Raw genomic sequence first — 16,299 nt, 5'->3', positions numbered from 1 at the left:
CAGGATGGTCTCCATCTCCTGACCTCGTGATCCGCCCGTCTCGGCCTCCCAAAGTGCTGGAATTACAGGCTTGAGCCACCGCGCCCGGCCCATCAAAGTTCTTTATATCACAGCACCAAACAGGTTCATGGCTCATAACAGATGCTCAACCAGTATTATAAAAAGTAGAGCTAAAGGAGGTTGAAGTGATTTGCTTAACACCATATAGCTTATAAGTGGCAGACCTGGGATTCTGATTCACCTGTATCCCATTAGATCATATTCAAGTCACTATCCCTTTAGTTCATATCTCTAACATTTTAGGGCAATATTATTACTGCTTCATAAGAAACAGGACAAAAACCACATTAACTGAATGCTAACTTGAAGTACTACCAACCAAAACAAAGACAGAAATATAATTTAAGCTCAAACATTAACAATATTTTCCACGTGAAATAAATTGTCTACTTAGATTTAACACAATTAGTTAATAACCATCTAATTAATTAGCATTGTGAGTAATGCTATTTTTATACTGAACATTTTTATACTGAGCTATAAATTTAAAGAGTATGAATTTGTTTTATTACACTAGCTTCTCTAGATCCCTTTTTTCCCATGATAAAGTTTTTCAACTTCTCTGACGCACTTTTGCTTTGCTATTTTTATATCTAATATAGATATCTTAAAAATTAGATATTTTAAATATCTAATTAAATTAAAGAAACACTCCATTTTTCAAAATGTATTTCTAAAAGTGCTTGGGAAAATTAGGCATAATCACGAGTTTTAAATATTGTGACTGTCTACCAAATCGATGAACCCATAGGCAACAAACCCTCAAAGTCAAGGGAACCTCAAATTCAAGGAAAAGCCTTGAAAATAAGCCCAAAACAGAGACCAAAAAAAAATTCCAAATATTATTGGTAAAAAGGCTTTTCATAGAATTATTATGTTATTAATGGTCATAAATAGGACTGTAATTGATGATCTTATCAGTCCCATAAGAAAAAAAATCTATAAAAAGATTATCACTGGGATCTGAAGCTTAGGCTTGTTCAAAGTAAAATTAATTTATTTAGTACCACTTTCCAAAAAACTTCACAAATAATTTTGCTCTATCAATTCAACATACAGATTTTATAGATATGTTTACAAACAAGAAGAAACATGTAAATCTGTATTATGGTTTAATTCTGCTAATGATGAGATACAAAGTTAACTTGAGATTCACAAATGGGACAATGCGTCTTTAAACCTAATTATATTCATAAGCATTTTAATTTAATAATATAATTCTGTTCTTCATACTTTCTTAATTAATATATTTTCCTTGATTTCTCTTCTTTAATCCTACTATTTATAAATAGCTGAAATTACTACTAATAAAAAGCACAGATTTAATAGGATCCAAAGCTATCAACATTTAATAACCCAGAAACACCAAGTAATAAAGGAAGACAGAGAAAAAAGAATCATGAAAAATCATATCCTTGGATAGATAAGTAGATTTACGAGAAACAGCTTGACCAATCTGTAAACCAGAAATAAAAAGTTATATATATTACTACTTTCAGTTTTGAGCCTTTTTTGTTGGTTTGTTTGTTTGTTTGTTTTTTCAACTGGAGAACGTTCCATTTTTCTCCATTTGACACTTTGAGGTTAATATATAAATTTACTATATGTTAGGGGAAAAACAGATTCCATTCTATCTCCTGTGTCCCCCTTCAATCTGTCACTCAGGCTAGAGATGCAGTGGTGATCATAGCTCACAGCAGTTTTCAACTCCTGGGCTCCAGTGATCTTCCTGCCTAAGCCTCCCAAGTAGTTGGGACTACAGGCACATGCCACTACACTTGGCCTGAGGCTTACTTTTAAAAGTCACCTGTTAAAACTATATTTTACAGAAATAAAAGATAATATTTTAAAGCAACATTTAAGAAAATTATAAAATGATGAAAAGTTGTACCTTTGTATTTAATCTAAAAATCTGTGTTCTGCCCCACATTCAATAATTAATAGGCAATCATAATATGAATTTGGGTGAGTTTAACTGTTTTTAAAAAATGCTGATCAGTTGATTTAATTAATCTAGGTTTTCTTAGAGATTGGGGTGGAAACTGCGGGACTTCAGTCTACTAGGATATATATCCTACTAATTAAAACAAAAAGCAAAGCCACAAACTGGCAAATTATAATTTTTGAGTTTAGTATCTAATTTCTAATTTTTAATGCTTTTGTCTTTTTCTTGAGAATCATTTAGTTTGTATTTTCTAGCAATGAGGTTTGTGAAGTAGTCCAATTGTACCACTAATTCCTTATACAGACCTGTTTTAAAAATAGTCCTTTAGAGTACGTGTAATTCTTAATTATCATCTGTTTTATATATTTTTCAGACAAATTTATTTTCTTGATAGTAATTATCAAGACAAGAGTTGATGGGAAATGTAGAGAAAATCAGGCAAAACCTCAGAATTTATTTTTCTCTAGATGCTTTTCTAGGTGACAATAAAGTGGTTTAAACTGGATACTTTTTTAAAGAGCTCATATTGCTTAGAATATAAAAGGCAAACTTTCAGTTTTCATTTATTTAAAGATAAAATACTACATAAATACCTATGTCTATTGACTATAATTTATTAGTAGTTCATATTGTCACTTTTTAAACTTATTTCAGATTGGCAAAATTATTTATTTTAAGATGTTCTTCTTTTAATACAACTTCAGATGTCCAGAAAAATTGCAAGAATTATACAAAACACTCCTTTCCACAGATTACTCGGATGCTAACATTTTACTACATGGATTTTACCACTTTTCCCTCTTTTTTTAACGTTCTATATTTATTGATGTTCATACTTAGAGTCTGAGTTTAGATAGGGCATAGGAGGTTCAAGGATCACTTTTTAAAATTTGCTAGTTATTTTGCTCAAATAGTCCTTTATATCCTGGGTGCTCTTCTTTGCTTTACTACTTTTGCTTGTGACACTTCTTGATAATGCATAGTGATTGATAGAGCTAAAATTAATCCATCTTGACGTAAAGTATATTACATTCTTTGCCATGCAGCTGCCACGTTTAGTACTGCTGTCAGAGGGCTTATAGCACTTAACAGTTTATCTTGTTTAATTCATCTGACTGCTTTATCTCTGGAAGTAGAGCTTGAGAGCTCATGAAGTCAGGTGACTTGAGAATGACTTGGCCAAAAAAGAGGGCTAAAGCAAGGTATATTAGTTAAAATATTAGACTTAAGACTTAGCAATGAGCTACTAGGCAGCCAGGACAAAGAGAGTGGCTCCAGTTTGCTCTAAATAGAAAGCCTGTCAGTTCATAAGGGCTGTAAGGAAAATGAACCATTAGAGTATTTTCAGAAATGGTTTGACTGATGTCAACACAAGTTTTGTTTTGTTTTGTTTTGTTTTGTTTCGGGCAGGGAGAGAATGTTCTGCATGGGGATGGGGGTTTCTGGTAAGTGGAAAGCCTGATAAATTCTAGAAGATATGTAAAACTTTCAACACTCATTTTCAAAGAAAATAAAAAGGCATAACTTGTGCATCTATTTCTAAAATCAGCCCTGCATTTTAAAAAAGGTACAATACTTATTTTTCAGGGACAGGAAAGGAAGTGTTCCATTAAATTAACCCTCTGATATAATGGTTCAATTTGATATAGACGGTGAAATTTTTTGATGACCAATTCATTTGGCTACAGAAGAATCCAGGAGAGATGATTCTCAAACTGTATTCCATAAATCCCTAGAGGTTCCACAAAGGCATATCAAGAGCTGCTATCAGGGGCAAGTGGAAACTAGCAAGGAAGGCCCAAGTCCTTTCCCTTCCACATACACAATGATGCTATCAGAATACCTCAGTGTTTCCATTATTTAGTATATTTCTCCAATTCATACTGAGCATTTACTACTGGCCAAGTATTTACTGGTTTCATGAAAGAGCCTTTGAAAAAAAGAATCATTTGCTAAACAGATAATATGTGCCCCACTCCTGAAAGCAATGTAACATCAAGCTCACACACATTCATTTTATAATTACTGCCTTGGAGTATACCTCTCAAATACAAGCACAGGCTGTCAAGACCAAACATAAGATATGACTTGTTTATCCAAAACAAGTTATTTAAATTCCTTTAGGCCAAGTTTCCTCATCCATAAAAGGCAGATAATACCAATTACCTTATAGGGTTGTTTTAAGCTTGAGAAATAATGAGCCGTGCATTAAGCATAGGGAATGGCACATAGTAAGATGCTCAGTAGATGGTAGCTTCTATTACTATGATCCATTGTTTCAACTGGACTTCTGACAGAAGTAAAATGGTAGGTAAATTCAAAATGATAGCTATTATTGAAAACTTAAATACCTTATAGTACAGACTGAAATATCATTCATAAGCTGAAGATACCAAGACACCTGTTCAGGTGCCACCTAACACTCTACTTCAACTCTTACCACTCACCCCTCCCACGCTCTCCCCCAGCAATATAGACTCTGTTTCAACTCCACAAACCCACCAGCTCCTCTCTTGTGCCAGGTCTTCATACACACACTTCCCTGAATAAACACTCCCTTTTATTCCCTCACTGTTACCTCTATTCCTCAAACCTTAGCTTAAAAGTCAGTCCCTCTGGGGAAACTTCCTCGACCAGTTCATACTATAAATGACAAATTTGATTTGGACCTTAAAGTTTCCCTTTCTTTCACACACTGATGACAAACAGACTCAGCCATACATTGTGATCTGTTAGAATGAGGGTGTATTTTTAGCACACATAAATAATTCCTCTAATTTGCTGGGGCAAAAGGGTAGGTGTTCTGTTTAAATTATGTTGCAAACTATTCAAATTATATCTAAGTGCAGGTGCCAGTTATCCTAAAGTTTTCTATTTTCTACTCATGTAAAACATTTTATAGGACACATTGAATTTTCCCAGCAAAAAAAGTACTAATGTTAAAATTGATAGTTTGATAGACAAATTAGATATTAATAGGAAAGAAATTATATGTCTCTAAGAACAAAACTATGGAATCAACTAATGTAAGTCTATACATAGTGTTACACAGTAAGTGATTTGTTGAAGAAAACTCCTTGCTGGGTGCAGTGGCTCATGCCTGTAATCTGAGAACTTTGGGAGGCGAAGACAGGCAGATCACCTGAGGTCAGGAGTTCAAGACCAGCCTGGCCAACATGGCGAAACCCCGTCTCTACTAAAAGTACAAAAATTAGCTGGGCATGGTAGTATGCACCTGTAATCCCAGCTACTCAAGAGTCTGAGGCAGGAGAATCACTTGAACCCAGCAGGCAGAGGTTGCAGTGAGTCGAGATCGCGTAACTACACTCCAGCCTGTCTCAAAAAATAAATAAATAAATAAAAATAAAGAAAGAAAAGAAAACTCCTTGCAATTCAACTCTGGGACATCCTTGGGAATAGCTGCACTACAGGAATAGTTTAAGCCTCTTCTAACTAGAAACTCAAATTCCAATAAGGTCATCTAAAATAATAATATATTATTTCCACCCTAATTTCCTAAAGTCTTCTACCCTATCACAATGCCACACTTGATCCAAAACTATTATATTTTATGAGGTAGATAAAATGGTGGAGGTATCTTTATTGATAAATCTTCCGGCATTTTTTCAAATGACTGATAACTACACTGGGTGCCTATTCAAAGTGAAAGACACCACCACCACCCCTGCAGATCAGATGAAGTTGATGTTGGTTTTGATCTGGAGTCTGAGTGTCCCCGACTCATAATCCAGTCCAATACAAGGAAGGAGGAAGAAAAGTTCTTGCCTAGTAAAGAAAATGAAAGCAGCACTGGTTTGAAGACTAAAATAGCTACAGAGGATAAGTTACTTGAAAGTGAGAACAAAGAGAAAGTGGCCAAAAGCCAATGTTACAAAAAAGGGAGTTTAAAAACTCCTAATTTTTTTATTAGATCATGAATTCTACTACTATTACTACTATTAATAATGACAATGAAAATAATAATAGTAAAAAATAATAAATGTATTAAAGGCTTATTTACTACCCTAAATATTTTAATAGAAGTATTATTTAATATTTTTAGCTAAAAATGAACAAGATATTGTTACAACTATTTTATAGATAAGAAAACTTGAGTTTCAGAAAAGCCAATAAGTTGCCCAGTCATGTAAGTAAAAAGGGCTAGAGTCAGAATTTGAATTTATACCTTCCAACTATAAAGCCCAGTCAGTTTCCACAAAATCTGCTTCCCTTTATGAAGTAGTCCTCAAAGAAATACAAGAGGAAGCCCAGAAGCCATGGAAGAAAAGAGAGATAATAGTCAATAGTATCAAGTGTCAAAGAAAAATCCAGAAAGATCCTAGAGAATAACGTTGGATTTAGCTTGCTCAGAAGTGCACACGTTTCAACAGTTCGATGGGTAGAATCCGAATTTCATAGGATTAAGAACTGAACATACAAAAAGGAAATGTAGTAGGCAAGTACAGATGTCTCTATCAGGAAAACTGGCAGTGGGGGAACACCTAATGAAATAAGTCAACTGAGTAGGAAGAAAATGAAAATGCTAGGGACCAAGTCATCTGATTCAACCTTCTGCAAAGAGGCTCTTGTGCAACACTGTTCCATATCCCTCACTTCCCAGGTTCCTCTACCACTCACCTTTACAGATTGCCTTATTTCACTCGAAATCTTTCATGCTTTCCTTCACCAGAGATACCTTCTACCAGTTTGTTTTTCTTGTGAATTCCAACTTTTCCTTCAGCATGCAGCTCAAGAGTCACATCCTTGGTGTCACATTACTGACCCTCACTCCCAAAGACAATCTTCCATCTTTGCTCCTAAGCACTTTGTATCCAATTCCATCAAACTTGTATTTTCTTCAAAAGCTGGCTTCCTACCCATCAAATACCATCTCAAATTTCCTTAGAAACCCCAGCATTTAGCATAGTGCCTGGCACATTCCTCTTAGAACATGGTATCTAGAACTGATCATGATGATCTAACTCTGGATAAAAAAAAAATTTTTTAAATTACTTAATAGAGAATCAAAGCATACTATTACTCAACTACTTAAATAGTACAGCTCTCATTTTTATAAATATTCAGTAGAGATGTTCAACCAAAGGGCCTTAATATTAGATTGGTACAGCAAGATTTGTTTCCATTGTAAATCAGCACGGTCCTTCAAAACACCTTATTTCTTTATATTAGATACCAAAATTTTGCAGTTCTGGTTCTAAAAATAAATCTTTCCAAGAGCTAAAATCATTGTCTTTTTTTTTTTAAAGACATTTATTTGGAATTCATTTTAAAATGTAACTCCATCTTTTAGGATGTCTGCCACAATCTTAATTATGAGAACACTGTCCCCCTCAGGGAACCAAGCCAATGGGAATCAAGTCCCAAATAAGAGCAAACCAGAAAAAAAAAGCCTTTGTTTCAGCTGCTTATATGAAATAATGGTCTCAGATGAAAAGAATTCTATTCATGTCCATCAATGCTAGGATTCACAGAAAGCAAATCTCTTGATCCTGAACAGAAAAGAAGGATAAAGACAAGAATGATGGAGTGCACTATCTTGGGCATAGCTCCCCAAACTAACAAATTCACTTAAGATACTTTTGATCAAAATTTGATCCAAGAGAATATTCTATTATTTAACATCTTCACTTCTGTTTGCCGTATTCTAAGTAGTATGTCATTACAACCATCAAGAAACCCTGATAATTAGAATTATATATATGATAAAGTTATTGCCGTGAAAGCAATTAGTAGTGATTTTTAAAAATTGCCTATAGTTTGTTAAACTTTCTATAAACTTTCTCTTTATGTCAAAATCGGAAAAGCAAAGTTACAATGAAAACTTGAATCAATAGAAGTAACTACCTTTGACATCAATATCATGATTGCTATTTATTACGTTCAGTATTATGGGTCAGTAACAAAAGCTAGAAACTTTTAAAGGATTTTACTATAGTTTGCAAACCCAAGAAAACAGCAGCACATTAACAATTCAAACATTATAGGCATGTCAGAGGAGTAAGGAATTACAGCACTAATCTTGTCAGTTATAGACAATTTACATCCACAGGGATACCGCTGGAATACACTGGGGAGCTTAAACCTAACACTGTTCTACTTAAGAAAAAAAAGAAAAATAATGACAAAGAAGAAAAACAGGCTTTCAAATAATTCTGGGAGGACAACATAACAAGGGTCTCCAGGTAAATATCACAACAAAAACCTGTGTGAAATAAAACACTTTGTTGACAAAAAGAAAATGAGAGTTCTCACCTTCTTTGCTTGGTGTAAAGGAATATAAGGTATCACCTGCCTTGAATGTCCCAGAAGAAAAAGCTAACTTGAGGAACTGAAAAATATGCCTGCTGGGGGTGAGCCATATGGTACAGTATAATGTTTTTTCCAAAGTGTGGTCCAGGTGTACACAAGATTATTTTTTATGAGGTCAAGAATGAAGTGTTGGGGGGGCAGGTGGTGAGGGTGTATATGTATAATCTTCTATTTATGGTTAGTGACACTGATTTTCCACTTCTGACAGAAATCCAATTTTTTGTTTTTAATATATGTATTTAATATAAAATGTGATTCTATTTAAGAAGCAATCAGGCTCCCTCTACCAACCCCTATGCAGTAAGGTGACTGGCCTTCCCTAACTTAAGTAAAATGTTTAGAGTTTGTTCTTTGGTTTAATCTCTGCATTGAAGAATACCAAGCACGGGTAATACCACATGAAAAAAGAGAAAGATTAATTAAATTAGTGCAATAAATATGCAACTCTTTCCCCAACTCAGCTCCCAGGCAGCCAAGCATTCCCCCACTAGGCAGGAAGTTGGACAAGTCTTCTTAAAAAAATTGACCAGCCAAAAAGGAAAAACAAAGATACTGAACATCAGAGGGTTCTTAATTAAAAAGCCTCGTCAGTGAGATGACCCCATTTTGAAGTCAATAAGACTCACTCATGCATTCAAATCAGCATCTTATACCCACATTTTAAAACATAGATAAACACCCACAGATTATCAGACATCAGAGAAAAGCTGTTAATATGAAAGACAGAGACATAGTTAAAAACAAAAGAAAACAGAACAGGGTACCTTAAAAGAAACAGACAAGATAAAGAGAAAAAAAAATTCAACAACTTAAAAAAATTAGTATCTTCAGAGAGGAAAAAGAAAACCATGAAATAAAACATAATATTACGAAAAGGAACACACAGGAATTTTTTTAAAGTTCTTGAAAATTAAAAAAAAAAAAACTGATAGAATTTAAAAATAATAGAAAGGCTGAACAATGAAATTGAAAATAAAACAAAAAAAGTCCAGAAAGTGAAAAACACAAGAAAACAGAGGGGGAGGGAATCATAAATGAAAAAAACTGAATAAAGTCTCCCAGAAATGAAAAAGCATGAATGTCCAGACTGAAATGGCCCATCAAGGTTGTAGCACAGTATTTGAAAATAGGCCCGCATCAATGCACATCATCAAAAAGTTCATAAAACTGGAATTTCAAATGTTCTACAAAGTTTCAGAGAAAAAAAAAATCACATAAACCACATAAAAAAGATCAGAAATCAGACTGGTGTTTGGCTTGTCCATGGCAATCATGCAAACCAGAAGAAACACAATCATTAAATCTAAGAAAAATAAATGAGTTTTACGGGAAAGGAAGATAATCACTGCTTACTACAAGGCTGGATTTGAAAAGCATTTCTATATCATGGTAGTATAAGCGCTGAATACTTATTTACTAAAATTAAAACATAACATAGATTGAGACATATGAAATTATTGTTTTTGTACATAAAAAAAACATGGTTCGATCTGTCAAGAACATGAGGAATCTGAAGGGTGGGTGGGTGGGTCAGGTTGTGTGTTTGTGTGTTAGGGACCAAAAGAAGGGCATGCTAAGATAATGCTTAAAATGCTTAAAACTAAAAATTCAAGATGCAGTAAAATATGTATACTATCTTTAAGTAAATGGAAGTAAATATCAAAATAACAAGTTTAAAGAAGTCAGTGTAGTTGCCTATGAGGAGTGGTTTGCGGGAGAACAGGGGAGGTTAAAGACCATATTTTTAAAATAACAAAGCTTGCGAAATTTTTTGACTCTTTACACTATTATATGACCTATTAAGACCTGGTGTAAATATTTGATAATATAGAAATTCAATAAAAAGAAAACTTTTTTCATGTTTACAGAAGGCACCTTCTGGAGATAGGAACACTATTTTCATCACACTCTTGTTAGTGATAGGCACTCTCTCAAAACCATTCTTCCATAGAGATGAAAACCAGAGTGAGTTAAATGTTCAACATTGCCTTTAAAAAGATAACTGTTACCTTTTTAAAATTAGTTACAACAATGTCTGCATTGTTCTTTACTTGCTCTTTGGATGACATGACATAAGCTATCCCTTTCTCAAGAAGGTTTGGAGTCTTAAAATTGGTGATGGCATTAATAATAGCAGAGCCTTTTAAATCACCATTTTGAAGACTCATTTTTAATGGTTAAAAAATATACAAAAAGATAAAAACATAACCAACAATGTGGGCACTAAACAATGGGTACACATGGACATACAGATGACAATAATAGATACTGGGGACTCTAAAAGGAGAGAGGGTGTGAAGGGGATAAGTGTTGAAAAATTACCGATTGGGTACAATGTTCGCCATTTGGGTAATGGGTACCCTAGAAGCCCAAACCCCACCATTATGTAATTTATCCATAAAGTAAACCTGCATATGTATCCTCTGGATCTGTAATTTTAAAAAAGACAGAATATGTTTAAAAGAAATAAATGAAACATAAGCAATAGATTGAAACATGTAACATTGTATGAAGATCAAAACTACATATAGTTCAATCGAATAAACTGGGAGCTTGTGGGATGGGAAAGATGTGTATGTATATATGGTAGAGTATGGTAAGATTTTTTTTTTTTTAATGTCTAAACAAAACACAAAATGGCTGGGTGCGGTGGTTCATGCTTGTAATCCCAGCACTTTGGGAGGCTGAGACAGGCAGATCATGAGGTCAGGAGATCGAGACTATTCTAGTTAACACAGTGAAACCCCATCTCTACTAAAAATACAAAAAATTAGCCGGGTGTGGTGGCGGGCCCCTGTAGTCCCAGCTACTTGGGAGGCTGAGGCAGAAGAATGGGGTGAACCCGGGAGGCAGAGCTTGCAGTGAGCCGAGATCGTGCCACTGCACTCCAACCTGGGAGACAGCAAGACTCCCATCTCAAAAAACAAACAAACAAACAAAAAGAACAAAACACAAAACGATTATTTCAGATGTCTTTTCTTATCCCAAAAGCCAATGACTTCTGTACGATTCCACTGCACTCCCTGACCAACCCAATTCTATATCCTGTAAAGAATATAACCTTGTGTCTATCATTTACAAAAATGTCCTTCATCATCTATAACCCATCTATATCCTTCTCCCTAACCACTTATTTATAATTGTAAGAGCAATGTTTGCTAAAGAGTCTCTTTAATACTAAGAAATTATAGGCTAATCTTGAATCTCAAGATAATGTTATATGACATATGATCTTTCTCACTTATGTTCTCACCACTCTTTAGAAGAAATCACAGGCCAGTGTGTTCACAATCCACATACATGAACAGCATTACTTTGTCAGTTATCTTTCCAAAACAAGTCAACTGCCCTGCATATGAATAAGACCTGTAGTAAATATCTGATGATAAATTTGCTTCCAACTTTTAAATGGCATGAGTCAGATCTCCAGACCTTTAAGATTATTCTATTTTCATTCAACAGTATTTATCAGTTACCTAATGCCAAGGCACTTTCTAAAATACCACAAAGGCAAAATCCCTGCCTGGAAGGTACATACATCCTATTAAGTACTACTGTGAGCCAACTAAATAAAGAATAATATTGCTGACATTTCAATATGAAAGAAATAGAAAGTTGTGACAAACAATGGGGAGAGAAGAGAAGGAGAAAACTTTGGGTGGTCATGTCAGAAAAAATAACTCGCTTTAGGAGTCAAGACAGGCTGTTTGAGAATAGAGATTATAACTTAAGTATTCATTTTTGTATCCCTATAGCCTAGCACAGAAAGAACCTGGCATATCCAAGAAATGCTCAAGAAACATTTGCTGAATGAACCTAAAAACTGAAGTATGCCTATCATAGCAAGACAGTAAAGTCCAAATAATCTTTGGATACAGGTATGTTGGACAGCCAACATAATGAAAGTAACAGCATCTTTTCTAAGAGCAGCAGCTCCTTACCTGTTGTTGTACTGGTACTTGCTGTACCACCTGTGTAGGCACTGCTGCTTGACTAGCCACCGAAGTTTGTAAGGTCACTGTCGAGCCTGTGTCTGACCCAGTCTCTGATGTCTGCATGATGGTCTCTGAAACAGATTAAAATGAAATTAAAGTTTAAAATGTTACTCCTCCATGACTAACTTCCTTACAATTGTTCTTAAAATCCTATACTATAACTAACTTTTAACTCTTATGCCTCTTATCCCAACATACTACCATGACAGTCCATGCACATATGTGTATAGTCATTTTGACCACTTAATAAATACAGAAAATTACTAATCCATGTTCTTTAAAAAAATTCCCATTAGCACCTCTTATCCTGAGACTATCTGGGTTAAATTTCATTGAAAGCTACCTTCTATCTCATCTGTTATAAATTGTTTAAATCCCTTTATAAACTATCATCCAAAATTATGTCAAAATGCTCTTATAAGCCAATAAGGCACCTGGGAGAGCATATCAGAAGATAAAACTCCCAATAAGCCACCTGGGAGAGCATATCAGAAGATAAAAGACATAGATTTGGAAATTGGCCTTCTATGGACTATATTCGACTCCCCATTCCGGTTTTGTTTGATGTAAATGTCATGAATTCTACTTTCTAGACACTTTTATAGGCTGTCAGGATGTCACCAGAGCATAATTTAGAGTAAATTATTTCTAAGGTCCTTTCCAACTTAAAACAAACAGAGAGTCAAATCATGAGTGAATTCCCATTCACAACTGCTTCAAAGAGAATAAAATACCTAGGATTCAACTTAAAGGGATGTGAAGGACCTCTTCAAGGAGAATTATAAACCACTGCTCAGTGAAATAAAAGAGGATACAAACAAATGGAAGAACATTCCATGCTCATGGATAGGAAGAATCAATATCGTGAAAATGGCCATACTGCCCAAGGTTATTTATAGATTTAATGCCATCCCCATCAAGCTACCAATGACTTTCTTCACATTATTGGAAAAAACTACTTTAAAGTTCATATGGAACCAAAAAAGGGCCCGCATTGCCAAGTCAATCCTAAGCCAAAAGAACAAAGCTGGAGGCATCACACTACGTGACTTCAAACTATACTACAAGGCTACAGTAACCAAAACAGCATGGTACTGGTACCAAAACAGAGATATAGACCAATGGAACAGAACAGAGCCCTCAGAAATAATACCACACATCTACAACCATCTGATCTTTGACAAACCTGACAAAAGCAAGAAATGGGGAAAGAATTCCCTATTTAATAAATGGTGCTGGGAAAACTGGCTAGCCATGTGTAGAAAGCTGAAACTGGATCCCTTCCTTACACTTTACACAGAAATTAATTCAAGATGGATTAAAGACTTAAATGTTAGACCTAAAACCATAAAAACCCTAGAAGAAAACCTAGGCAATACCATTTAGGACATACGCATGGGCAAGGACTTCATGTCTAAAACACCAAAAGCAATGGCAACAAAAGCCAAAATTGACAAATGGGATCTAATTAAACTAAAGAGCCTTTGCACAGCAAGAGAAACTGCCATCAGAGTGAACAGGCAACCAACCTACAGAATGGGAAAAAATTTTTGCAATCTGCTCATCTGACAAAGGGCTAATACCCAGAATCTACAAAGAACTCAAACAAATTTACAAGAAAAAAAAACCCCATCAAAAAGTGGGCGAAGGATATGAACAGACACTTCTCAAAAGAAGACATTTATGCAGCCAAGAGACACATGAAAAAATACTCATCATCACTGGCCATCAGAGAAATGCAAATCAAAAACACAATGAGATACCATCTCACACAAGTCAGAATGGCGATCATTAAAAAGTCAGGAAACAAGAGGTACCAGAGAGGATGTGGAGAAACAGGAACACTTTTACACTGTTGGTGGGACTGTAAACTAGTTCAACCATTGTGGGAGACAGTGTGGCGACTCCTCAAGGATCTAAAACTAAAAATACCATTTGACCCAGCAATCCCATTACTGGGTCTATACCCAAAGGATTAGAAATCATGGTGCTATAAAGACACATGCACACATATGTTTACTGCAGCACTATTCACAATAGCAAAGACTTGGAACCAACCCAAATGTCCATCAATGACAGAGTGGATTAGGAATATGTGGCACATATACACCATGTAATACTATGCAGTCATAAAAAAGGATGAGTTCATGTCCTTTGTAGGGACATGGATGCAGCTGGAAACCATCATTCTCAGCAAACTATCGCAAGGACAAAAAACCAAACACCACATGTTCTCACTCATAGGTGGGAACTGAACAATGAAAACACTTGGACACAGGAAGGGAAACATCACACACCAGGGCCTGTTGTGGGATTGGGGGAGGGGACATCTATACATATGTAACAAACCTGCATGTTGTGCACATGTACCCTAGAACTTAAAGTATAATTAAAAAAAAAAACTGGTGATCTAAAACAATTAATGTATATCCAAAAGCCAACTGATATAACCTAAACTTAGCCAAAGAATCAAGTTAACTAATTTTGTGTATCATATAATATGGTACTAAAATCAAAATTCGATTATAGTCTTATACAAAGATAGCCCTAAATCCATAACATTTAATACAGTTGAAAGATGGGGGAGACTACTATCATGTAAGTGAGATTTGTAAACAAAGACATGTACTTTCTCTCATTCACAATTAAACATGCTACATTTCTCAGTTTTGCCTCACCTGCCAACATAGGAGTAAATTTTGCATTGTTTACTCTAACAAGAATGCTTTCTCTGGCTTCCTGGCCTTGACATCCCCTTTTACTACTTATGCATTCAATGAAACGAATATAAATTTCCTTGTTATTGAGCAAAGACCAGATTTCTAATTTTCTTTCCTGGAGGAATGGAGCAAGAGAAACAGTGTTTAACTGGTAGCATAAGAAAAACACTGTATCATAATTTAAATCTATATGAAGTATAGTGAACATTAAGTTTCACTAAGAAATTTTTGAAAGAGTATTCAGTTTTTCAAGGAGAAAATTAACCCCTCTTGGCATCTTTTGTCACAGCATGACTTCTTGTAATTTTCCCCCAAAACCTTCAATCATATTCAATTTCAGAAACAGACCTCTAAAGACAGACAACACATGTATTTGTCTTTTTTATAAATGAGGACACTAAAACCCAGAGAAATTAAGAGACTTGTTCAAGGTGACAGGAGTAGACTTGGGACTGGGCTTTTTCACTTTGAATCTGTGCTTAATTTTCTTTCTACACTTTGACATTGGCATCGTTCTAAGTGATTATTTTCTCATTCTTTTGTTAGTCAAACCCTAAAGCAGCACAATAAACCTTGCACATACAAAAGGCATAGCAGTAACAACTAGCATTGATTGTTTAACATATGCTAAGAATTATTTTAAGTGCTTGATATATTTATTAATTCAAAAATTAATCCGTGTTAACAACCCAATGCAGTTGGTATGACCATAATTTGCATTTACAGATGAGGAACCTCAGGCATAGAGAGCAAAAGTGACTAGAGGTTTACAAAATAAAAGGAAAGTGATAAATTCAGTGTCTAATTCTCCTAGATGGGTTAGCTAATGTTCAGCTCCAGCTCGTATGTGGGAAACTTCCTTCCATTTTCCAAAAGAAGCTGAGAATCCAGATTTTTATGTGAAATATCACAAATGGTGGTTTATTTAAACGTAGTACTGATCTCCAAACACACACGCACACACACATACACACCTTTGAACTAGCACTAAGACTACAGAAATGACCAAAAATGTTTGCGAATGACAGTATTTTTTACTACACAAAATTCGTGCCTAACGAGTATTACTAGAGGACCTATAGTTCTCAAAATTTGTGGAGAGAATACACAAATTAAGAACCCAGTCTGTACCTCTTCCTCTTTATTCTACCATAAAGACTACAGAAATGACCAAAAATGTTTGCGAATGACAGTATTTTTTACTACACAAAATTCGTGCCTAACGAGTATTACTAGAGGACCTATAGTT

At 34.9% G+C, this 16,299-nt stretch overlaps 1 protein-coding gene across 3 annotated transcripts in view; it reads right to left on the bottom strand.

Annotated features, from left to right (window-relative positions):
- RFX3 (regulatory factor X, 3 (influences HLA class II expression)) overlaps window positions 1–16,299 on the bottom strand; it is a 303,708-nt gene that overhangs the window by 162,252 nt on the left and 125,157 nt on the right. For all 3 annotated transcript variants that reach the window (XM_011937352.1, XM_011937351.1, XM_011937353.1), the window contains one exon: window positions 12,277–12,401. In XM_011937352.1, the coding sequence (XP_011792742.1) occupies window positions 12,277–12,393 (117 nt within the window). In that variant the 5' untranslated portion in view covers window positions 12,394–12,401. The remainder of the gene's footprint in view (window positions 1–12,276; window positions 12,402–16,299) is intronic.

Source organism: Colobus angolensis, unplaced genomic scaffold (genome assembly GCF_000951035.1).
Source record: "Colobus angolensis palliatus isolate OR3802 unplaced genomic scaffold, Cang.pa_1.0 Scaffold162, whole genome shotgun sequence".
NCBI classification, from domain to species: Eukaryota; Metazoa; Chordata; class Mammalia; order Primates; family Cercopithecidae; genus Colobus; species Colobus angolensis.
This window is presented reverse-complemented; position numbering and strand designations above follow the sequence as displayed.